This window comes from Manis pentadactyla, chromosome X (genome assembly GCF_030020395.1).
Source record: "Manis pentadactyla isolate mManPen7 chromosome X, mManPen7.hap1, whole genome shotgun sequence".
Classification (NCBI taxonomy): domain Eukaryota; kingdom Metazoa; phylum Chordata; class Mammalia; order Pholidota; family Manidae; genus Manis; species Manis pentadactyla.
The window spans coordinates 129,247,345-129,273,970 of NC_080038.1; the positions used below are offsets into that span (position 1 = coordinate 129,247,345).

General features: G+C 34.2%; 1 protein-coding gene across 2 annotated transcripts in view; it reads left to right on the plus strand.

Annotated features, from left to right (window-relative positions):
* The window catches only part of PHF6 (PHD finger protein 6), a 47,473-nt gene extending 21,691 nt beyond the window's left edge, over positions 1–25,782 (plus strand). The window contains exons 6-11 of one of the 2 annotated variants that reach the window (XM_036931219.2): positions 10,611–10,780; positions 10,937–11,080; positions 12,081–12,185; positions 14,693–14,826; positions 22,223–22,352; positions 22,683–25,782. In XM_036931219.2, the coding sequence (XP_036787114.1) occupies positions 10,611–10,780; positions 10,937–11,080; positions 12,081–12,185; positions 14,693–14,826; positions 22,223–22,352 (683 nt within the window). In that variant the 3' untranslated portion in view covers positions 22,683–25,782. The remainder of the gene's footprint in view (positions 1–10,610; positions 10,781–10,936; positions 11,081–12,080; positions 12,186–14,692; positions 14,827–22,222; positions 22,353–22,682) is intronic. The other variant, XM_036931220.2, reaches the window with a different exon arrangement.
* The last annotated feature ends 844 nt before the right edge of the window (positions 25,783–26,626 follow it).

Genomic DNA, 26,626 nt, shown 5'->3' on the forward strand with positions numbered 1-26,626 from the left:
TTTCTGAAGCTGATTGTACCATCTAGTGGTAGAGAACAGTCACTGCAGACTACCTAAAGTAGAATAATTTGGGCCTTTTTGCTTTGAGAAACTTATTAATAAGATCTAAATTCATACTGTTTAAGACTTCTTTTAATGTAACTGGCAGGATTACTACAATTCAAATTTGTGATACTATTGATTTGAACTTTGGGTTCAGTGTATATACTTTTAAAGTACACTGGGGCCCCTTGTATTATTGGTCTATATGTAGTGTGTTTATATTAAATTGTAGAACTTGAAGCATAATTTTGCAATTTAAAAGTATTACAGAGCTTGTATTTACTGAAATTTTACTTTTATCACATCCATCCTAGCTTGAATTTACTTCATATTGAGTGCTTTGTCAGAAACAGAACTTCCAGTTATTTCATTGTTCTAATGGGAAACATATGTTCTACTTTATGATTGTAATTTATGATGGGGGTTTACAGGATTGTATTACAGGACTGTCTTTGTTTAAGAATTGTACTGCAATAGTCTGTACAGCAAAGAGGATTTGATACCTGTAGCAAATTCTTGATCATTTGCCATCTGTGGCTTAATACCTACTTTGCTAATACTTAAAATGACAAATAGTATATAATTTAGTCTGCCATGTTAGTTTGATATAATATGAATTGTTTTAAAACATTAAATTGGAGAATCTGTTCACTGTCTCCATAGTTTTGCCTTTTCCAGAATGTATTATAGTTGGAGTCATACAGTATGTAGCCTTTTCAGATTGGCTTCATTTACTTAGTTGGCCTTTTTTTTGGAGGGAGGAATTAGTTGATGTACAAATGCTTATGAGAAAGGATCCAGCAGGCAAGAAGAGATTGAAATAAAGGAAGGAAGATCCAGTGCACAAGGGGAACAATTACCCTGTGATGGAGGACATTTCTACCATTTCTAGGAGAGATGGAAGAGGATAGGTGGTTCCTATCTGGTCTGTTTTCTGTGTGAGGGAATATGTAGGGACAGGCATGAGGGTTGGAAGAAGGCACGAAGGAGAGAGGAGAAGGTTTGAAAGAACAATTCTGCAGACTGGGAGAGGAAGTTTGCCTAGAGAAATGTAAGGTTTCCAGAGTAGATTGGAGACCCAGTTAAGTATAGTGATACCATCCGCCACGTGGTGTGACTTTTCCCCCAGCAATTCAGGATCCTGGGTATAACAGAAAATGGCTGGTTAGTTAATTCAGAGTTGGGATTTTGCCAAGTGGGTTCAACACAGTAGTAAAGGGATAAGGAAGCTGAGAGAAGTCTACGTTTGATAGAGAAGTGAAGGCAGGAAAGTTAGAAACAGGAAGAAATTAATAGACTGGATGAAGGCAGGAAAATAAGAAACAGGAAGAAATTAGTAGACTGGAGGTCCTGACAAAGTTGAAGAACAATGAGAATGAAAGTATTTGAGAAAGCAATCATTTGTCGTCCCAGAGTGCAATACAGTGATTTCAGAGGTAGAACCGTTTTAAGTGCTTATGAAGTGTCTGGATGTGATTACAGGGACTGGGTGGCTGATGGAAGACATCACTGAAGATCAAGAAACTGAGTGGCTAGGTGTCTCTTGGGTTGTCCATGTGTACAGTTGAAATCACTCAGGGTGGTGGTAGGGGTTGGGATGGAGAAAAGGGCTCTGAGCCATATGCTACAGAAAGTCTGATGTGAAAGGCAGAATGATTGGGAGTTAGTAATTGTTGGCAGGAAGGAGAGAGCATAGTCTGTGGATCAGCAGAATTGGCAACATCTGGGAGTTTGTTAGAAATGTCTAATCTCAAATCCCCAGCCCTGACCTTCTAAACAGGAGTGTCCATTTTCACAAGATCCCACGTGGTTTATATTCACATTAAAGTTTGAGAAGCAGTGGTTTAGCTGAATGACATGGACCTCAAATGTGCAGGACTTTTTACAAGGGGATAGAGAACTCATGGCTTAACAGTACTGTCTAGTAGAACTTAACTGTGACAATAGAAATGTTCTATATTTGCACCATCCAATATGGTAGCCACTAGCCCCATGTGCTTATTGAGCACTTAAAATGGTATATTTCCCTCCTATTCTTATTAAAAATTTTTACATTACGTATGGACAAGAATAGCCAGAATTAAATCCTGCATGTTATGTGTTTTTCCCTTCTTGGTCTATGTATTTAGATAATAGGTCTATTCTTTATCTTTTTTTAAAGCAGTATTTCCAAATGTCAGACATTAATAATAACAAATAGCTCTAGCTTGTAACTGATGCTGGTCTCTGTTTTGTAGAAATACTTTAATATGATAGCTGTCATCACTAAACATTTGAATACCTATGGGGAACTGTGATTATTTATGAATGGTGGTTCTTTGAAAATAATTTTCATGAAGGGGTTAAGGCCTTTCTGTTATTTATGTGGAGCAAAATAATCTGTGAGGAGATAGGAAACAGTGCTAGAGTAGATGCTGAGTGTTACCTATTCACAGCAAGAATGTATAGAATATAAGTTACGATCACAAACATAACCTCAGCTCAGTTTAGTTTCTTGAAATTGTAAGGAGCCAAACTTGTGGTTTGTTTTTTCTTAAATTACCCAGTATAGAATGTTCTGCATATTTTGCTCAAAAAACATTTGTAATCTCTTTCTTTGGCTTGAAAAATTTATCATGGTATTTAATGTGTCACTTCCTTTTGGGTGACACTTCCTTGTCTTGTAGCTCCTCTTGTTCCTGGTGTTAGTAGAGCAAGTTGAATTAATAAAACAGGGCTTCAGTTTTTGGTGGGTGGGGAAAGACACAATTGACAGATATGTGCCTGACTGATTCAAATACAGCAGTGACACAAAGGAGTACTTAGACATAAAGGGACATCATATTTACATCTTACTCTTAAATCTTTCAGAAAAAGGTATATTAGTATTTTGAGAGAATGAATGATAAAGCAAATGTGCTAAGATAATAACATTTGGGTGAAGGGTATATATGAAATTACAAATTTTTGTGTCTGAAATTACTTAAAAAGATATCTTAGTGCTAAGTGCCACAATTACAGTAACCATAAAATTCCAGGTGTTCTGAGACACAGTGTAAAGGAATCTTTTGTGCCTAACCTTAAGGCTTTAGCCCTGATTTTATTCAGGAACCCGATGGATTCCCTGACAGACAATTTGGAAACTTTATATTAGAGCTTGCTTTGTCAAATCATATAACTCAAGTTATGCTTCAGGAAATAGGGTCGCCAATAGTTATATTAGAAGTATGGTGAAAGTGTGTTAACTTATGTAGATTTAAAGATTTTGCGTGCTTTAATATTCCCTTAATATTTTCTTTCCCATGTTCTTTTTCTCTAGAATACGCTACAACATCCAGTCATTACTTTTATATTAAGAAGAAGTTTAGGGAGATTTTAATACAGTATCAAAGTCTTTAAAAGCCTTTTATGTTTAGTAACATTGCATAGATTTATGAAGTAGTGGCAAGGCAGTTTCATATACTGTTTGAATATGGGCTTTGAAATCAGATCTGTATTTGAATCGTAGTTCTGCCTTGTTAGTCACATTGATCTTAGGCAAGTTATTTAGTATCTGTTAGAGCCTTAGATACTGCACCTGTAAAATGAAGAGTTTTTTTAAAGCCCACCTCATAGGATTATTGTAGGGATTACATGCAATAATGAATGTAAAGCTCTTAGCAGTGTTCCTGCACATAGCGCTCAATAAATACTGGAGTCTATATCATTATTGTCATTACTGTTACTCCTTGAAAACTCTACCTACCTTTATTACACCTTGTCTTTTCATATGCACTTCCTTGGAAGATAATAGGATTTAAATTGTGTTTATGATTTAATGCTACTTGGAAAATTTTAGTAGCATGTTCATATTGTGCGCTTTGCTAGAATTGACTCCATATTCCTTCGATTCACCAGATTTATTGACCACCCATGTGCAAAGCACTGTGCTAGGAATTATTTATATTCATTTTTTACTTGGAATACTTGACAAACTTTAATTACAGAACATTTCAAACAGGCTCAAAATTGTCTCTGAAAAAAAGCCCAGTCACCTATCTTTAGCAATCATCAGCTCACGGCCAGTCTTATTTTATCTATACCCTCACCCATTTCCTCCACCTGATTATTTTGAATTAAATCCCAGATACCATATTTCATTTTAGCACATACTTAATTAAGAATAATATTTTTGACATGTGCTACATGTTTACATATTTATATGTGCAAGCATCTACATAAAAGTCATTTATCTTACACCTTTACTGAAAAAGCAGAAAGCAAGAGTTTACACATGCAGACCAAATACTTGCAGAGCAAATGTATGTCACGTTTCCCTTGGAGAAGGCAGAGCAAGTGACCTTGAGTCTTCCTTTTGTAGCAGCCTTTCAAATTCAAAGCAAAGGTGGTGCTACTTATTCCCACCTTAATACCTGTCCTTTTTCTTATTAAAAAAGTTCCAGCAAACGTTTATTGAGTGCTTACCGGGTTTGGGCACACTGTGGAACTTGGGAACTAAGCCCCTTGGGGACAGAGAGCTTATTGTCTACCCAAGGTATGATGAGTAATAGCTAACAATTGAATAGAATCTTGTAGTTTACAAAGTATTTCTCACAAACATTTTCTTAAAGCAGCCTTTTCAAGAAGTTGTTATTAGCCCCATTTGATACACCAGGAGACTTTGCCTTTCAAATGTTATATAATTTCACCAAGTCAAGGCCTAAGTAAGTGGCAATCTCCAGACTTTCTGTCCCAGGGTCCTTTCTATTTCATACTGTTAACAGATGTGAAAATGTAGGAGGTGGAAGAAAATGGAGCTTAAACCAGAAAGGCATAAGATGAGGAAATTGTTGATTAAGAAGAAGAAGAGAATTGGTAAAGGGACAGATAGGGCTTTACAATACAAGGAGGAGAGTTGGTTTCTTGGTAATTTGGTCACACCCGTGCCTCACAGGGCAATCAGTAGGATAACACAGATGGGACAGGACATTCTAAAGTGACATAGACATTTGGGGGCTCTTCTCATAAAGGTTGGGAATGCTTGGTGGCATAGGAAGGAGGATAGCCTTATTTTGTCATCTACGTTATCAACCTGGATTGTTAGAAATTGCAACTGTAAGATTTTACTTTTTATTGTAGTCATGTGTTTGAATAGGTATATGAACATTGTACAGAAATCAGCAGTATTAAAGAGTGTACATTTAAAGTGAGCATTCCTCCCATCCTTGCCCTTGTATCTCAGTTTAAAAATGATTTTCTTCAAAGCAACCACTACTGTCAGTTTATGTATCCTTCCAGAGAAATTCTATGCAGACTTTCAGGAGCATATAAAAATATATATTTCCATGACAGTGGGTATTACTGCTTTAAAAGCACATAGTAACTCAATGACATATATTTGTCCCACTTCTGCCACTCTCTAGCTTTGTGACCTTGAGCAAAATTATTTAACCTTTCTGAACTTACTTTCTTTACCTATAAAATGGGGGATGGGGATGGTGACTGATAGAACCTCTTGGGGTCTGTGAGGCTCAGATGAGGTCATGCATTGTAAACTGCATAGCACATGTGGCATAATCAAAACTCAACTCAAATGTTAACTCTTATATTTTGAGTATTTTCAATTTATATATTAAGTGGACAAGGGCAAGATGCAGAATAGTATGCTTCAAGTACCATTTGTTGGTGTATTCTTTTAAAAAACATGGTTGCGCACATAGAGAAAATAGTAGCTGACGTTTATTGAGAGCATCTTATGTGCCAGGCACAGTTCTCAACTAAGTACTTTACATGAACTAACTCATTTGATTCATTCAAGAACCCTCTGAGCTAGGTGTCAGGTAAGAGGACACACTGTGGCAGATCCAGGATTCACAACCAGGCTGTCAACCCTTGAGAAGTCTTAGCAGTGGTTACTTTGAGAGGGAGGGAGGGAGGGAGCAAGCGAGTGAGCGAGGGAGTAAGAAGGGAGGGGGAAGTAAGAAAACTAGGGCACCAGGTAGGAGTACAGAGCATGTGGAATTAGGGGGAAAGGATGATTTATACATCTTTTACACAGACAGTTCTTTTATAATTATTATTAAAGAAAAAATTATTATTTTTAATGTTAAAACGTTTCCACAATTTTGAATTGGAGGAAAAAAAATAACCATGAAAAAATTAAGCAAAGGTCTGTAACTAGCTTCTTACTACCATTTTCAATTATTTTTTAGGATTAATTCCCCAAAGTAAAATCACTGAGTCAGAGGGTTCAGTCTTTCTGAGGTCCCTGACAATGTGTTGCCATATTTCTTTCAAGAAAGATTGTGCTAGATTATACAGTTGATCCTTGAACAACATGGAGGTTAGGGGCACCAACTCCCTGGGTAGTTGCAAATCCCTGTATAACATTTGACTCTCCAAAAACTTAACCACTAATAGCCTATTATTGACCAGAAACCTTATGAGAACAAAGTCAATTAACACATACTTTGTGTGTCATATGTATTATATACTGTTCTTACAATAAAGTAAGCCAGAGAGAAGAAATCTTTTCTCAAAAATCTCCAAAATATTTTCCAGTGGATTTATTGAAAAAAAATCCATGTATGAGTGGATCCATGCAGTTCAAACCCATGTTATTCAAGGGTCAGCTGTATTCTCATTAGTGGTGGATGAGTTTACCACCTCCTTTTTGCCACACGGAATGCTCTAAATTCTTTAAATTACTAAGACAATACATTGTCCACTGTTTCAAAATTAAAAGTGCAATAGTACTGTTAAAACCAAAGTAGTTGAAAAGCCCTCTCTTTCCCTGAAGCCACTGTCTAGGAGTAACTAGTAGTAACAGTTTGGTGTATATCTTCTGAGAGCCTTTTTTATACACATACGAACTTACATATATAGTGCATGGGCACTTTTTAAATACAGTGGCATCATAGTGTATATACATAATGTTATGCTACTTGCTTTTTTCATTCTGATACATCACAGACCTCCTTCCCTATTGGTGCATACAGATCCACTTCATTCTTTCTTTCTCTTTTTCTCCACTGAGATGTTTTTTTATTTCCCCATTGATGGACCTCATGTTTTTGAATAGTCATGTTATATCCCATAGAATAAATAGAACCATAGTTGAAGGATTTCTCTTAATAAAAATCAGTTACATCTATTATTTCATGAATACAAATAAAACTGCATTTGATCTTCCCTGTACATATGTGCTTATGTACCTATACAAGTGATTCTCTGTAGGATAAAGTCCTAGAAATGGGGTTGCTAGGTAAAAGGGTCTGTGCATTTTAACATTGGGAATAAGTACTGTCACATGTACCCAGTTTATGCTCCCATCAACAGTGTTTGAGAGCATCCAGTTTCCTGCATCTGTGTTGGATATTATCAGTCTTTAATTTTTGCCAATCAAATTATCTCATTTAATTTCCATTTCTCTTAGATTGGGCTTTGGTTCATGTTTTTTAGTCATTTATATTCCTTCTGTGAATTGCCCGCTGCTCTCCTTTGTGCATTTTTCTCTTGAGGTTTGTCTTTTTAAAATTGATTTGTATGTACTCTTTAATACAAATACTAATTTTCTGTCACAGATGCAAGTGATTTTCCGGTTTATCATTTGTCTTTTTTTTTTTTGGTATCATTAATCTACAATTACATGAGGAACATTATGTTTACTAGACTCCCCAATCACCAAGTTCATTTGTCTTTTAACCTGGTTTATGGTACCTTGTGCCATATAAAAGTTTCTAATCTAGTCAGATCTCTCAGTTTTCTTTTATGGCTTCTTAGGTGTCCCAACCCCAAGATTATAAAAAATATTTTCCTCCATTTTCTTCTATTACATTTGTGGTTTGTTATTTTATAATTAGATTTTTTGATCCATCTTTAGTTTTTTCACATGGTATGAGGAAAGGAATCAATTTTTTAAAAGTGGATAGTCAATTATGCTATTATGTCTTTTTCCCACCCATTTGAAATGCCACTATTATCATACTCTGAATTTCCATATGCATATTGGTCTGTTTTCAGCCTTGTTTCTACTGTGCTGATATATGTCTATTCCTGTGCCAATGTTTTAACTGCTGTTATCTTATAGTGTATTTTTAAAAGATGTTCTTATGTATTATACATTTATTCTTCTAGAAAACCATGAAATCAACTAAGTTTTATTTTATTGGAGTTCCATTAAATTAGGTTAATGAGAACTGATATCTTAATGTTGATCCCATTCATCCAGAAGCATGTCCTATGTCAACATTTTTGTGGGGCTTCTTTTGTATTTTTATTTCTAACATTTTTGGGGGGTTTATTTTAGCTCTTATAACTAAAATCTATTTTGATAAGTGACAATTGATATATCAGCTTATACTTAACGATTCTAGAGAAGTCACATTTTCTAAAAGTATGTTTACTTATGTCCTGTAAATTATTTGATCATATGCTTGATTTGTTTTTCTCTTAGAGTCTTAATCTTTTATGATCTTATATCATAAGAATACTAATCCTTTTTCACAGATACAGCAGATGTTTTTCCAGTTTATTGTTTGCCTTTTAATGTTACCACTTTTTTTTTATACTTTCAGAAGTGTGAAAGGTTAATATAGTTAAATCTGTTAATCTTTTGTGATTTTTTTTGCTATTGCTGTTAAAGTCCCCTAAAATTTTATACTGAATGATTCCATATTTAGGACAGACAAATATGCCATGTGGAAAACTAGTCATGTTGGCCTGATAATGGAAATCAGTTAGGGAATTTCTTTTATGTAGTGTTATAGTGTTATATAATGTTATTATAGTGTTAGTGGTTATTTGTTTTTATTGTAAACATAGAATTTTATGTATATCAGAAATGTATCAGAATGCTTGAAATATTTGGTTATGATTTTTCATTTTAATTTTTAATTTGGGGCAAGTACAAGTGATTCTAACAGCTTTAATGAAATTCTGTCTTAAATATTGTCAGTTTAAATGTTTAAAGTAGGTGGTATGTTCTGATACAAAATTTGCTATAGTGTTAAGATCACAAATCATCTGACTTTTCTGTCTTCACAGGGAGGATTGATTATTCACATGAACTTGTATATACCTATAAAACACTATCCACTAACATTTACCTTTTAGCCTTTTTTTTATGACTTTCTTCTATTTTTTTTTGGTATCATTTATCTACAATTACATGAGGAATATTATGTTTACTAGGTTCCCCCCCTTCACCAAGTCCCCCCCACAACCCCCACCTTTTTGCCTTTCTTCATCTTTCAAATCCTACCATAGTTATGTGAACTTGCATTGATAGAAATTTTTATTAACTGGTTTGCAGTACAATATCAATTCCTTGAGTTTATATGTTCAAGTATGCTAATTGAATTTCTTACTATAATGAATGTGCTTTTATTTCTTAAAAAACCACAAAAACTTTGAAAATATTTATTAGGGAAGATAATAGCGTCTGAGACTAGGAATTGGTATGCTTTCTCATTGAGAAATTAGTCCCTGGAATTATAATAAATAACTTAGGGTAAAAGAAAAAACAATGAAGGTATTAGAGCTATGCCTAAAAGTTTCTATAGTTTGACCTAATACAGTGAACATTTGATTTTTATACCATTTTGAATACTAAATGCCTTCATTGTCTTACATACAGTAGACCCTCAATAAGTAAAATACTTGTAGTGAATAACTTAATGTAACACCTTCCATTAATAGTAGAAATTCTTTTCAAATTGCTGAGAAATGCAACTCTAAAATTTCTGCATCAATTTTGTTTAATCCATTGAAGTATGCACAACTAACCTGCAATATACCTTTTTTACCGCTTATTTTAAAAATTCTTTTTTTATTAATTTTTTTGAAATTCTTTTTGTACTTAATATTTGTTTAATTCCTTGATCACTTAGTTCATTTGTAGATTACCTCCTTGTTGCATTTGGCTATTTGATTTTCATGATAGTTTAAAGAGCTGTCCATAGTAGTACTGCCAGTAGAACTTTTCTGCAGTGATAGAAACATTCTATATCTTGATGTCCAGTATAGAGACAGCCTGCCACATGTGACTAATTAGACTAATAAGCACTTGAAATGTGATCAGTGCAACTGAGAAACTGAAGGTTTGATTTTATTTAATTATCAGAGCTTAAATTTTTAACACCCCATATTGCTAATTGGCTACTGTATTGTACAGTACAGATATAACTACTTTATTTTCATTTAGTTTTCCAAGTGGCAGAAAGTTAAGTGTTCTGATTTCACTAACAGTGTGAGATAAAACTCTTTAAAACCTATGGTAAAAAAAAATACAAGAGCTAATTCTAAAAGTTGACTTACTAGAGTTTGAAAATGTTTACTGAATTATGTGCATGGTCAAGATCACAAAACTCATTTTTATAGAATTACAAATTCAGTGGAAATAATTAGTGTTAGTATGATTATAATAAAATTTTGTATTTAATTTTTTTGTGTTTATATAAAATGTTAGTTGCTATACTGAGCACAACAAGAGTGTTTCTTCTCATTTCTGGAGGTGATAGTATTCTGAGGAGAAAACGTATGTTCTAAAGACCCATGAACTAAAGCTCATTTTAAGATTGGTCCATGTAAAGCTTTCGTTTATATTTAAGCAGCTGATTTAGAAGAAAGTTTTAATGAACATGAACTGGAGCCCTCATCACCTAAAAGTAAAAAGAAAAGTCGTAAAGGAAGGCCACGAAAAACTAATTTTAAAGGGCTATCTGAAGATACCAGGTCCACATCCTCCCATGGAACAGATGAAATGGAAAGTAGTTCCTATGTAAGTAGGAAACTGTGGGATTCTTACTTTTTGTTGCATGAATATTTCATTTAAACCGTATTTTTAGGTAAAGTTCATCATTTGAAATGTTAACTAAGCTTGAGGTACTGGTAGCATATTTTGATGGATCTTATTTTTTTTCTCTTATATTTGCAGAGAGATAGGTCTCCACACAGAAGCAGCCCTAGTGACACCAGGCCTAAATGTGGATTTTGTCATGTAGGAGAAGAAGAAAATGAAGCAAGAGGAAAACTGCATATATTCAATGCCAAGAAGGCAGCGGCACATTATAAGTGCATGGTAAGCATGGTTCTTGTTATGTGCTTTTTTAAACACAAGTGTTTTTGAAAAGCATTTAGCTAGTAGCCAAAATAGCACTTTTTCCCTTAGCATTAGTGTTTTAGAACTTTATTAGCATATCCTGTAATCCCAAGTCTTCATAAACTTTAGATTTTTTTAAATACTAAAAATTTAGTAGGATTTAATGTAATCCTAATTATAGTACCATATTCCAAGTAATCTATAATTAACTACTTTATAACTGTAAAAATTTCAGCTTTATAAACTTGTTGGGAAAGATATGTTTGGCCTTTACTATAACCTAGTAAATATCTCTATTATTGTACTTCATAGATAGTATGACAGTTACTCTTTTGAGCCTCTCTCCTTTAACAGACTCTTAAATTCCTTGAAGATAAGAACTAAATCTCATCTTTGCATCTTTAGATCAAGGTCTGATATATAGTATACATAAAAGTTTTTGAATTAGATTGTATTGAATTACTCATTCCATTTTTTATTAGGTTTTAAAAATCATAGTGTTTATTTATATCAGAGGTTGTTAATCAAAGATGCATATCAGATTTACTTGAGGCTTTTCCAAAATACTCACTCCTGGAGTAGATCCCAAACACATCTAATTTGAAAAAAGAAAATCCCCAGGTGATTCTGATCTGTATCTGTGGTTGAAATTTGCCAATTAAAACTTATTTTAGAACTTCATAGAAATATAAAGTAGTTGAAGTTACAGAGTGACACTATTGAAATCTTTATTGTCTAATGAAGTATTTACTCTTGGCTCCACAGTGGCAACCTTGGTTTTATTTGAATGTCCTTATTTTGGGTTATGTTTTAATCAGACATGCTAATGTATTAAAAATATTTGAGCAAGTACCTGATTTTTAAGGGAAAGTCACCTTTCTTGGAATATTAAAGTAATATAACACATTAGTTATTATGTCATTTAACCTTTTTCTCACAGGATTTTGAATATTAAATTTCCTGCATTTTTCTTTTCTAGTTATTTTCTTCTGGCACAGTCCAGCTCACAACAACATCAAGAGCAGAATTTGGAGATTTTGATATTAAAACTGTACTTCAGGAGATTAAGCGAGGAAAAAGAATGGTCTGTGGTTTTACGTTTATGCTATACAATGTTATTCTGACTTTCTGCTTTAAATTTAGAACACATCTCAAATTTATCCAGTCATCAAAAAATTTAATATAAAGTACATAGGTTAAAGCAGAGTATATATTTGACTTACTTGTAATATAGTAAAGGCTGCTAATGTTCCTGAAATATTCCTCTTTCTATGTAACTTCATTAAGAGAATTATGCTGAGATTTATATTTCAGGGTATTTGAGTCTTTTAATAAAATAAATGAAGATGTGAATGTGACACACCTCATTAAGTTTAAAATGTTATATTGTTTAAGCTACTTAAAGAAAATTATATAATCTTAATAGAGCATTGAGAACTTCCCTGTGTTGTTACTCATTCTTTTTTTTAATAAAATGACAAGTTTTTTTTCAGAGCATTCTGTTTAAAGTTCACATACATAGTTTTGTCTCTTAAAATGTTTATGATAGGTTTAAAGTTTCCTTTATAAAATATGCCTAAGTCTCATGTTTTTAAACATACTGAATTACTAATAAGTAGCTTTAAAAAACATTGGCATCTTTATTGATCACTTACTCTTTTTAGTTTATGATTATGAAATGTCAATGGAATGCAAAATCTTTTAAGACAGCAGTTGTCTTTAGAAATGACTTTAATTTTTAAATTTTTCTATTGAAAATTTTCAAACACACCAAAATTAGAAAGACTAGTAACACACGTCTATCACCTTGACTCATGAGTTATCAAGAATTTGCTGCACTCGTTCCATCTCTGCCTTTTATTCTTGTTGCTTGAAGTATTTTAAAGCAGAGCTGAGACTTCATATCATTTCACCTCTACATATTTCAGTATGTATCGCTTACAAGTTGGACATTTTCTTACCTAACCACAATGTTATTACGCCTTATAAATTAACAATGAGTGTCATTTAATACCCAGTTTGCATTTGTATTTCCCCTATTACCTCAAAACTATCTTTTTAAAGTCGATTCATATGAATCAGGATCCAGAGGAGGATCACACATTAAATTTGATGGTTATCCTTAAGTAATATAGGACACTTCCTCCTCCCCGTCTTTGTTTCTGTTTTTGTTTTATTGTATGCCATTGACTATTGAAGAAAATGAATTAATTGTCCTGTAAAATATCCCACGTTTTATTTGTCTATTTGCTTTTTCATGATGCCATTTAACTTGTCCCTCTATCCACCAGATTTTCGTTTAAAGTAGAAGTTAAATGTAAAGGCTTGACTAGATTGTTTTACCATTTTGGAGGGTAAGAATACTTCACAGGTGGGACTGTATCATCCATATATATCACATCAGACAAATTACAATGTCTGACCCTTGGATTCAGATGGTGAGTCTGATCCCTCCGTTGTGAAGTTCCCCGTCAGTCTTTCATCTAGTGGTTTCAGACGTTGATGACCTTTGAATCTATTAGAAATGATCCTTTCTTTGTGGAACTTCATTTTTGAGGATGTGAAGATTGTTGATGTTATCTGTTCCATTTAAATCCAGTTCAGTTTATTGATACTTCGAATACTATTTTTAAAATGAACCCCCTTTAAAACAAAACATACAGTACTAAATAAAGGGAAAAATTGCTTCTTTGTGTCATACTAACCAGATGTTGTGTCATACAGCTGAAGTCCAAATAGGTAACTAGGATAACAATTCAGTTCTCCTGATCAACTTTTTTTTTACCTCTGCATTGTTGAAAATTAGTGTAAACACTAACCTAGCCTTTCCCGAAATGTGCCCCCAAAGGAAATTAATCCATTCAGATGCTCCCCTCCCCTCCCCCCCTAAAAATAAAGGGGCATCTGGAGTTCAATAAATTTGAGAACTGTTTACTATACCCTCCTTCCTGGAGAAAAGGCTGTGAGAAGTTCTGCACTCAAACAGCCTGTTTAAAACTAGCATTTCTCAAACTGATTTGATGATGAAGCCCTTTTGTCCACATTCACCTTTTAATCTCAGAACATTCTTGAGGCAAGGCTGATGTAGGCCAAATTGAGAAATCTTAAAAAGATTTCTGCTCCTTTAGTCTGCCCCTTGCCCTTTTGCCTTCTTGGTAGCAATTCCTCTCTTGGGGGGAATTGCTTTCCCATCTTCTCATCCTTTCCCCCAGTCATAATAGGAAAGGAACTGATCCCAGGGGGGAAAGGAAGCCAACTACTAAAATGGAGAATATCATTCTTGTTTTGTGTTTGGCAGCATTAAGGAGTGTATTATTCATATTTAAATGTCAGATCTCCGAGGGCTAGTACACTTAAATAATAGAAACATCGGGATGACTTAATATTAGTGTATCTCAGCATGGTTTAAATTGCAGGATTATTTAATATATATGCCATATAATAAGTTCAGTTTTCTCTTTTTCAATAGAAAACTGCCTGTTTTCTTTGTAAACTGGAATGTTTGGCTGAAATATGGCTAAAATGGAATAAATAATATTGCATAAACTTTGAAGTACTGTTTATGTTTGTTCTTTCTCTTCCCTTAAACAGAAATGTACACTTTGCAGTCAGCCTGGTGCTACTATTGGATGTGAAATAAAAGCCTGTGTTAAGACTTACCATTACCACTGTGGAGTACAAGACAAAGCTAAATACATTGAAAATATGTCACGAGGAATTTACAAGTAAGAGAACAATTGTCCATTTTCATAAGCTTTGTCAGTAAGTAATTGCCCTTAAATAGATGACATTAGTTTACTTGATCTCTATTCTAAGGTGGCATTTAGCCAAGTATAGAGTACTGAGGATTTCTATTAGAAATGATTACTGTAGTTGGCATTTTCCTCTGACTACACATCTCTGAGTTAGCATTCATTCAACCAGCATTTGTTATGTTTACTATGTGCCATGCATTGTGCAAGGCACACAGTAGTGATCAAAACACAAAATCTTCATGAAGCCTCATGAATATTACAGTCTAGTGGGAGAGACATAGTAATTAAATGGCCACATAAATGTACAATTACAACCTAAATAGGTGCTATAGAAGCAAATAACAGGAGGAGCTAACTTAGACTACAGTTGGGGGGGAGTATTTAGGACTTTCCTGAATAAAGTAGTGCTTGAGCCCAGATTTGAGGGCAAAGATGAATGTGGGTGTTTAGAGACTGTTGTAGGAAGAGAACAGCCATGTACAAGACCCTCAGGACAGAACCAAGGGTGCAGAGGGGAAGTGAGTTAGGAGGCTACTGCGGAGGGACCAGGCAAGAATTGTTAATAGCTTAGAATAGGATGCTGTTGTGAGACAGAAGTAGAAAGGTACTCTTAAACGAATGATAAAAGAGAAAGGTTTGGAGATTTGGGATTACATTACCCTCTTTTTTTATGGGTCTTCCACTTACCTGTGCCGTGTTGGGCTAATGATATTAATGTGCATCTATAATGGTTCCATTTGTTTAATTGAATGGAGAATAAATCAGTAGGGATCCCTGAATTTTTAATTTGCCTTTGCAAGTTATATAGCATTTCCTTACCCTTACACTCCCAGTATGTAATAAACCAAGAACTTAGGGTCTACTATTCTGTGTACAAAACAGTTTACATAAGAAAGCAGTCACAAGTCATTTGCGTGACTGCATGAAGTGCTTGCTAATGCTATATTATAAAACTTACCAAACTTTAATACTAAAGGCACAAATGTTTTTCAATTGAGTTCTATCAAACCTTTAAGGAACAGATAATTCCAGAGTTACTTAAAGAGGTCCAGTACGTAGCAAAAGATGGGAAACTTCTTGTTTCCATCTATAGAACTTGTATAACTGTGACATCAGACCTGACAAGACAGCATTTAAAACAAAACCAAACACAAAACCTGTAGACCAGTCTTACTTTTATAAGTGTATATATACCAAAGCCCTAAATAAAATACTGGAAAACCAAATCCAGCACTGTTTCTAACAATTTAAAGACTGCTCAGAATTAGGAAATATATTAATGTGATCCATTATAACTAATAAAGAAAAACCCTATGGCCTTTATGTTAGATGGTTAAAGGACATTTGATACCATTCACCATCCATTTCCGGATTTTGAAGTAAGGTGCCAAGAGTGTCCTTCCTTGGGAAAGTGGAAGTCTTAATAGAGAGTTTAAGAGAAAACAACAGGAAATAGCTAATTTAGTGTTAAAGGGACAGTGGTACTTAACCAGGGCTGAGCCTCAGAATCACGTGGGGGTGGATAGGGCCCTCTTTAGAAGTAAATGGTTCATACCTGGGCCCCACCCTCAGAGATTTAAATTCAGTAAGTTGAGGCCCAAACCATGTATTCTGATGACCTCCCAGGAGATTGTCCTCTATCTCTAATTGAGAACGATTATACTAATACACTTGCATTCATTGAAAAGGCAAGGGTGCCAGCTACCAACGTAACTTTCAGCATTCTTCTGGAGGGTTAAGCTGGTGCAGCAGGAAAAGGAAGAAAAACGTATAAAAAATACTGTAAAGAAGACAAGTAAAATTGCCAATATATGTTACTGATATCATTGTCTACCGAGAAAATCCAAAGAAATCAACTCTGAGTTTATTAAAATTAGTAAGATCTCAGTAAGGTTGCTGAACATAAGATGAATTTTTAAAAAACAATTTCAGTAATAAGTTTAAAAATGTAAAGGCAGAATGCCCACACAGCTACCCCCACCACACACACACACACACACACACTAAATGTGAACCTGTTTTAAAAAAAGAGTCTTTTACACAGGACCCAGATGAATGGTGAAATATAGATAGACTCAACATTGAAAGATAACTATTCTCTCCAAATTATTCTATACACTTAATACAGTTATAATGAAATACAAATATTTGGCAGTTTTATTTAGAAGAGTAAATGTGATGTTTTCTATTGTAGCGGCGGAACAAAAGAAGCTTGAATAAGAAGTTTGTTTCTCTCATAAAAGATGTCCAGAGGGAAGCAATCCAGATGTGGTAGGCAGTTTTTTAGTGGAGACCCAGATTACCGTCTTTCTACTCTCTCATCCTTGGGATATCCTTCCATAGGAGGAAGCTGGAACAAAGGAAAATAGAAGGATAAATTATCTATTCCTCTAGCTAGGTCAGTCTTTCGTCAGCCTTCCATAAAGTTCCACACATACTTCTGCTGAGCAGGTCACTCACCAGAATTTACGTGTCCAAAGAAGGTTGGGAAATGTGGGCACATTGCTACCCAAATAAAATCTGATTTAGTACTACAGAGGGCAGGGGAGAAAACAGATACTGGGTAGTCATTTTTATTACATGCAGCCCAGAGAATTTTTAATGCAATTAGTAAATCCCCTATTAGACATCAAAACAAATCATACAGTGATTAAGACAGTTTGGTACTGGCACAGTAACAAAGATCACAGGAAATAGATCCATATCTTCTTCTTGTACTCTTAGAAATAATTAGGGTAGCATTTTATATCTGTTAGCACAGATGGATTAGTCGGTATCTGATATCTACACAGTTGATTCTCCATTTAGAAAACAACTTGGATCCTTACTTCAGACTGTACCCCAAAATAGATTCTTGATGGATTAAATCTAATAAAAATAACTGTATAAATAGAAAATATAGGAGAATTTTTCTATAATCTTAAGTAGAAAAGTCCTTTCTAAGCATGAGAGGAAACAATTTTTATTTGACTACATTAGAATTAGACTACATAAAGAGAACTCCAAATTGTTAAGAAAAATACAACCTAATTTAAAAATGGGCAAAATACATGAACAGGCAGTTTATAGAAGAAATAGCCATCAGCTGTAAGCATGTGAATAATTGTTCAACCATATATGTATTGAAGGAAATGCAAATTAAAATAAAATGTTATCAATTTTTGTGAATTAGATGGGCAAAGATTAGTAGGATTCACATTATCAAATGTTAGCTAGGTTCTGGAGACACAGGCATTCTCATTCAATGTTAAGTTAGAATGTAAATTGGTACAACTTCTTAGAGCAATTTTTCATTGGAGACCAAAACCTTAAACAAAATAATGTATATCTTTTGCTATTAGTCTGTTTTGTAGGGATTTATCTCAGGGAAATGAGCAGGTAACAGTATGAATGTAAATAATGTACATGCAAGATGTTTCACTACATTATTGTTAATGATAGTGGCAATACCCACAGGGCATCTTGTCAGACTCAACTGCACTTCAGACTGACAAGATTACCAGAGATGGCATCAGTGTACTCAAGAAGGATATAGATAGGAAATACAGCTCCAGCTGGGCAGAATCAGATATTCCTCTTCTGTGAGAGTACTTGCAGCAGTCAGTATAGCAGTACAACTCAGGTCTAATAAGATATGATGTGTGTTGAGTGGATCACATGGGATCCACCCGGGCTTAAAAGCCTCATTCCCCATTGGAGCTAGCACCTCTTACAATAAATATTACATAGGCATAGATAATTTTCAAGTTACACCACACTGAGAGAGGACCAAAGATAGGCTTATCAGAATATAATTCTCCCATTCCAGATACAGTCTACTGATTGGGTGACGTAGCTCAGTAAAATAGTGGACAAGACAATTTTTGTTAGGTTGCAGGGGAACAAAGCTAGCGAGTTAATCAAAGGTGAAATTCCCCCAAAAGATTTCTGTTAAACTTTTTATCACAAAAGCAAAACAAAATAGCCAGAATGTCCATCAGGAGACACAAATTTCAGTACATGCATTTGGTAGAATCCTATGCAGCAATTAAAGAATGAAGTAGAGCTATGTGTAGAATTGTGGAGAGAGATTTGATAAGAGTAGGGAAAAAAACAAATTGTATAATCCTATTTTAGCATGTAAAAAGAACACATGTACACACATACAGTTGTATGTTTTTGTATACATAGGAAAGTTTCCAGGAGCATATTCAGCAAACTTAACAGTCGTTACCTCTGATTCATATTACAAGGATGGAGAAGAGGCAATTTTACATTCTTTATACAATTTTGTGGTGTTTGAGTATTTTTGTGAGCAGTACATTATTATGTGTTTAAAGGAGCCATTAGTATTTGAAAATAACAGGCCCATTTTGAACATTTAAAATCAGTGGAAAATTAGTGTATTTAAATTTTAACCCTGTTTAGATATTTGTATTACAGTAGTTGTCCATTTTCATTTTGGGAAATGAAATAAGGAAAAAACAATGTCAACTTTAATTCTGCCATCAGGGACAACAATTTAAAATCTTTTGGAATATTTCCTTCTAGACATTTGTGCAACTGTGTATATTTATAAAAATAAGACTTTCTTATATGCCCTATTTTCTAATCTGTTTTTCACTTACTGTATCTGAGACCTATTTTTGTGTGACATTAGAGAGTAACACCACCATTTTAATGGTTGCATAGTATTCCATTATCTAAGTGTATCAGCTTGTTGGTTCCTTTTTCAGACATTTAGATGGTCTTTACATTTTAGCTATTAGAAAATCATGTTGCAGTGACCATCCCTAAACAAAAATACTTGCACTTGGGTCTGTGATGACTTGAATTGCTCTTTTTATTTTTTCACATTTAAATTTATTTCTAAAATCTGCTTATAATGTGGCTTCCATATTTTTTCAGGGTAGAGGCCACTGAGTTCAAATAAGAGTCCATATGCCAGTAGTTTGGGGAGAGAAGAATGGACAAATAGGAAATACAAGGGAGACTATTTCTGAATGAAGTGGCTTCCCTTCCTAGATGTGGCTTGCTTTCTTTTCCAGCCCTTTCTGGGTCTTGAATATATATTTAAAAGGCAAGGGAAGATTATATAGTGATTCTGTTTACCCTGTTTTATTGTCTTTATTGTATTTCTAAACTATTTAAGTATGTGTTTTTCTAAGACATCATATGTCCGTCTCCTACCATAAAAATAAATTCTGGACAGCAAGGATCTTGTTTGGTTGACACCTGTGGCCCTGGTGTCTAGGTTGGTGAAGGACACATAATGGGCCTTATCAAACAGTCCCTGAGTGAAAGGTAATCCCATAAAAAGATTTAAATTTGTTCTAACAACAAAGGGCTCATCCTTTCAGATAAAACTGTTACGAAATTTCCCAAAAGTACACAGAATAGTATTAACAACTACTCAACTCAGCAGGTACCCAGTTACTACCACAATTGGTTCATTTATTTTTTCTTTCTGAGGTATGTTAACACACAATTCCAGTTCTCTTGTCATTTTATCCCTACATACTTAAGTATCACTATGCTATTATCACACTTTGTAAAATTAACAGTAAGTTCTTAGTATCATCTCATACCCAGGCCACTTTCACATCTTCCCAGTTGTCTTGGAAATGGCTTTTTAGACTTGGATTTGTTCAAATCTTAATACATACAAGGTTCCTACATTGCATTTAATGGATATATCTCTTAAGTCTCTTAATATAGAGCAATCCTCACTCCACCCCCACCGTTTCCCTCTACTTGTTGAACCCTGATAAATTATCCTGTAAAAGTTCCACATTCTAGATTTATCTATTTGTTTTTTCATTGTGCTTTATACCTTGTTTCTCTACCCCTCCATTTTCCTGTAACTTATAAGTTGGTTCAAAGGCTTAATTAGATTCAGGTTACATTTTGGGGGAAGATACTTCATAGGTGCACTACATAGGGGTGTCAGTCTTGATATTTGAACTCATCACTTTAAAAAAAATGATTCCTGATACACAGCATGTGAAGAGTGCATTCTCTGTAATTACTGAAAATATTTTAATAAGAAACTAATGAGCAAAACTGTCAGAAGTCAGTTGTTGCTGTTGCCCTCCAACCCCACCCCTGTCTTGTATTCACCTCATGTTAGAAACTTCTCATGTTAAATCTAGTTTTAGATCATTTGTGGCAGATGAATTCCTATATGACCACATTTACCCATTGCTGACCACAAGAGGGCATCCACTGAATACTTTGTAAGCATTGTTTCATTTTGTCAGTTTTTACATAATTGACCTAAAACTGAGCTTAGATCAGTCCACCGTTCTTTGATTGCAGTGGAGGTGGTTAACTATAAAAAACATATTGGTGTGTATACATTAAAGTGGCCTAAATCCTTGTCCAAAGTCATCTGCACAGCTCTTTTTATTAAAAACAGTGAATTTCAAGTGTAACCCAACTAAGATTGTCAGAACAGTGTGATGTGAAATTACCACTCCAGAGATTATTTGCTAATTTTAAAGGGGAAACCTAACCTTTCCAGTGGAGAAATCTAGACATCCTTAACCAAGTGATCAAACATCATCTCTAACAGTGAAGCATTCTGAAATTATATGCCTCCTGGAGTATGCAGGATCCACCTACAAAATATGCTGGATTAGCAAAGAAAAGTCGAACCTAAAGCTAACCCTTTTACCTTATTTCCAGCTTATAGAAAGTACAGGGTGAGAGAGAACCAAAAAACAAAAAGGCAACACAATTAGACAGATCCAGAATGTGGTATAGTTGACAAGGAATCTGATCTCTTACCCGAAAGTGAGTGTCAGAGGAAAAGTTGGAGGGACCAGTCTCGACTGAGAGAGACATGGCCCAGTGCAGTGCCTGGAATCCTGCTAAGGTGACTCTCTAAGATGTTCTAATGAAGGCCAGGACATTAATGATGAAAAAGGCATTGGAAGAGTTTGAATAAAATTGTTTCATGAAACATGAGCAGAAAGCAACAGTATGTATAGAATGTACATTTCCTAAAATGTGCTTTTAAATTATGAATATGAAACATAGAATTTGATTATTTCATATATATATCTGAAAGTTGATGTTTTCAGGTTGGCCGAAAACTGTTTTTAATCTCAGTGGGCAAAATAAGGAATTGCCTTATATTTGGGCATATGTGATAACTTTCATCCTAAACTAGAGGTTTTCTTTTAGATGAACTTCTGTCTTATTAATAGAGTGACTTCCTATCTTTCAGACAGAAATGGGCCTGTAACTAATTATGGAATGTTTTTTGAAAGTGTGGATGAGGAAACCCATATTTTAAATGGGTGCCAACCTCATCCACTCTAATGACAAGTATAGTCTCGTCAACAATGACAAAACATTTTGAGATTTTTATCTTTCATCGTAGACTATATTGTAAAAATCATAGTGGAAATGATGAGAGAGATGAAGAAGATGAGGAACGAGAGAGTAAAAGCCGGGGAAAAGTAGAAATTGACCAGCAACAACTAATTCAGCAGCAGCTTAATGGAAACTAGGTATGAAAGTTAATTACATTGGATCTGTTTTCAAGATAAAATACACACTGATACATACATGTTGAAGTAATGGTGTGGGGTTAAAAAATTTTTTTTATTTTTAATGCTATTATGTTTAGTTAAGCATGTCTATGAGAATGCTGAGGATTGTATAGGCTTGCATAGTTTTTTTAACTAGCTGATTTTGTAATAGTAAAAACAAGCTATCTACTTTTATGAATATAGTTGTAATGTCAAACCAGTAAGATATTCTTGCTCCTCAATAACAATATATTTATTGTGCTCCCCTCAAGCATCATATTTTACAATTTTTTATCATCTTTTAAACAGGTTCATCGGACAGAGTTAGAAAACTGGGAATGAATAAGACATCCATAACTACTCTTCTTTTTTCACTGTTTTCTAAAATCAAAAAGGGTTTGTAACTTTTTACTGCCCAACTCTTAGATCCTTCATTAACCTGCCTAAAAACATCTTGTTTGTTTTATGAGCCTTCACTAGATGGCAGAATTTGACATGTTGATATTATGTAGCTGTAGTTTGCAGTTTCTGGGAAGCAATTGAAACACTATTAACCCTGTGTATTAGTGTCAACAATTAAGCAGACATTGAAATGAAGTAAGCTATATTTCTGGACTGAACAAAGTTCTACTGTTTAGAGTGTCTAAGTTTGTCTAGTGGATTCATACTCAAGGGAAAGCATAAGCAGAATTTCACTTTACAGTGCAAACATGCCTCTTGGTGGCAACACATGGGAATTTATGATTTTTTCACACTCAAGTAATGGAGGCTAGAAATGAAGAGAACTTTCTTTTCCTCTTGGCTTTGACAGCACATGCTAAAAATCTCTTCCGAGAAGTGTGCTAAAGCTTTTCATTTGGTTCCTGTTAATGTTGTTCTCACTGACCAGCATGGACTTGGGCAACTGGTGACTGTAAGCTGTGAGCTCCAGTGCTTATGCCAAAATCTCTTGACAGTAAACCTCTTCTCTTATGTCATGTAAAGAGCTTCTAGCAAATGATTGGATCCCTTCAAGTTTAAACTAACATCTGCAACAGCAAATTAAGCCTCTTTAAGATTTAAAGGGTTACCACTCACCAAGGACTTGAGCTGTCATATCTGAAACCTGTTCCTCTCAAGTGCCGTGTTGTGTGGAACACTTCATATATTGGCCCAAAGTATGTAAGGAGGTTTCATGTGCTGTAGGAAAACAAAACAGTCTTTGCATAAAACAGTATTTATTTTTTAATTTTGTGACCACTATTTTAAAAACTTTATTTAATATTTTTAATGTTTTCATTAGTTGCTTATCTATTAAATAGGCTTTTGTGCCCTACTTTTCTTCTGGTAGGGCTTGGTGGTATTTTATTGATCATCAGAATCATTTCTCAAAGCCTAAGAACCCAGCTTTTTAGAAAGGATTTTCATACTGGCATTTCTAGCTAGTGATATTTTCTTCCACTTAACTGCTGAAGCACATTTATATATTTCTTTATGGCAAAACCAAAAACCTTTAGTTGTGGTCTGCCTAAAATTACCATAGCACCTCAATATCAAGGGTAGGGATTCTGATTTCTGAGTTTTTAGTTAACCTACCACATTAAAGCAAATTAGTAAACAAGAAATGACATGTTAACTTGACTGTGCATTGAAATATTCTACAGCTATGGAAAAGCATTTTTAAAATGTAACAGATGGAAAATTACACTGTGCTGAACGACTGATTTTTTTTGCCTGCTAATCCCTTAAAGTTGTCAAGTGTGTATTCACACAGTTAAATCAAGGAACTCAACGATTGCTTTATTTTCAACATCTTTTATTATTTTTAGAAGGGAATTAGCTTTAGTAGCAGGTTGCCCTATGTTTTTCTCTTTTTGCTCTTAATATGCCATTGGATATTTTTGTGTGTATGTGATGAATTTTCAAAATTCACCATGACTTGAAGTGCAACGACAGATCTAGATATTTGTTTACCAAACTATGTGACTTTTCCCAAAGGATCTGTACTTTATTTCCTTACAACAGCTTGAAACCCGTAATTTTAAATCTTTGAGTCACTGTGTCTTGATCATTTTTACATCATGTGCCATAGACTTACCCATGAAATGATAGAGCACCTTCATTTTTAGACAACTGCTGTAATGATGCTTTTAGGAAAAATGGAAGGTGCCAGGGTAATAATGGCTGATTAATAATCATATAATGGACTTCAAATTACTATAGTTGTCAGTTGACAGATGCTATGTAATAAAATGTATGACTTTGTATGGGTTTCTTCAACCCTTTCTCTGCCACTAGCAACCAGAATAGCACTTTACCTTTTGGTTGGTTAGATAAGTGGCTGGCTACCTATTTTTCTCACTGTGGTGTGATTGGCTACACAGTTTTTCATTAAAAATTGAAATGTAAAAATTGAAGTCACATGAAAAATCACCTTTGGTTGTAAACCTCCAATATTTTGATTCTCTATCCACGTTTTCATCACATGCTGAGTAAAAGTGCCTTACAATGTAAAAATTGTACAGTACTTATGTTCCCAAGTAGCATCATCACCTTCTGGGTAGTAATTACATTGTGGTATGAATATTTAGAAAAATGGACCTCAGCAGTGTATTTACTGTTCATCTCTTAAGTCCTTAACTGTAGTTTTAATAAGCATGACATTATTTGATGAGTATATAACATTTACATCATTTCAAAAAATACTGCCATGACTGTCTTTTACACATATTTTAGCTTGAAATTTTGAAGCGTCTTTTCTTTCCTTTTTTTCCTTTTTTTGTTTTGTTTTTGTTATTGATATTAAACAGTGTAATCTTTGCAAGCGTATATTGAAGATTATTCTGGAGCATTTATTGCCTTACCAGAAATGTTAGTAAGAAATGTTCTTTAGAGTAGAAAGATAGACTTGAGTTTCTATACTTTAATAAGAGCTCTTTGTTCCTGGGGGGAGGCGGGAGGGGGGTGAATTTTACTTTCATCTCAATTTATTAAAAACCCACAACTGAAATGTTTTATTTCAAAGATCCGTTTTAGAATTTCAGATAGTGCTTGCTCAGGAGTACATACTACTCATGAGATTAAGAGAATAACAAGATATGTAGATCTACTGTTGAATCAGAATCTATGTACTTGAACAAATGTGTGAATCTTAAATATCTCAAAGCAAAAGAAAGTGTTCTAGAATGTTGTTGCTTTTTTAAAAAGCACTAAAGTTAGACCAAGGTATACAGTTTTGTTCTAACAGACATTTAGATTGATTGTAAAGATATGGAATGCGTTATCGGTCAAATCAAACATTCCTCTCATGTTATGTATATTTTGTTCCTGTTATATTGGCTTTATTTTCAAAATTGTAGTTTGTAGTATTAGTTTCCTTTTATTGGTATTCTTGCATATACTATTCATTCAATAAAAGAGTTACAACTTTCATGTTTGTGTGTATGTCTTTTTTGTGAAAGGGTATAATGAAGCTTACTTGTAGCAACAATCATATTCTGTTCCTTTTAGTCCTGCTTTATTTCAAGGTAAAATGCCTAGTTAATTTGATAACTTGTTAAACAAGTATGAGAGAAAAAAAAAGGTGAATTTAAGTCCAGTTCAAAGTTTCAAAACATAAAGGTTTTATTATGGAAACAGCAATCTTTCAAGTACAATAAAATTGCATAACATCTTGGTTCTTTTATTATGACATGATTCCGATACCTATGACTTAAATTGGGTCCTCTGGAACCTAGTTAGAAGTTGATTTTTAAAATAAACCAAAACTCCTAGTACAGTTAATCTGGAGTGGTAATAAGGGTACAGGATTAATATCCATGTCATAAAGGGATTCCACCTGACAGATTTGGATTAACTCGCTTTATGATGGACAGCTTACTTCTAGCATAGTGCTAATGTATTGAAGTGGTCATATCCAGGGCAGAAATCAGAAGTTTTAATTAGGGGGAATATGTTCATTCCATACATAGAATTCCTAACCTGCATTCGTACTCAAGAGGGGAAAAAAATTAATACTCTGATTAATGCTCGAACTGAAGGATGGTGTGCTTTACTGTAAATGTTACCTAGTCATGCATGTGCTATAAAGGTGTGTAAAATCCACTACTTTGTTTCGTTTTAGTCACCACCATAAAAATATGGAGAAGAGTGTTACTTGCTTTTCTTTAGCTTATTGAAACTGTTGACATCTAGGGGCTTTGAGCGTGGGTGTTCTTGTTTTCTTTTCTCAGCTGCAGTCATCAGCAGTTGCTGAACTCATTCCAAAGCACAAA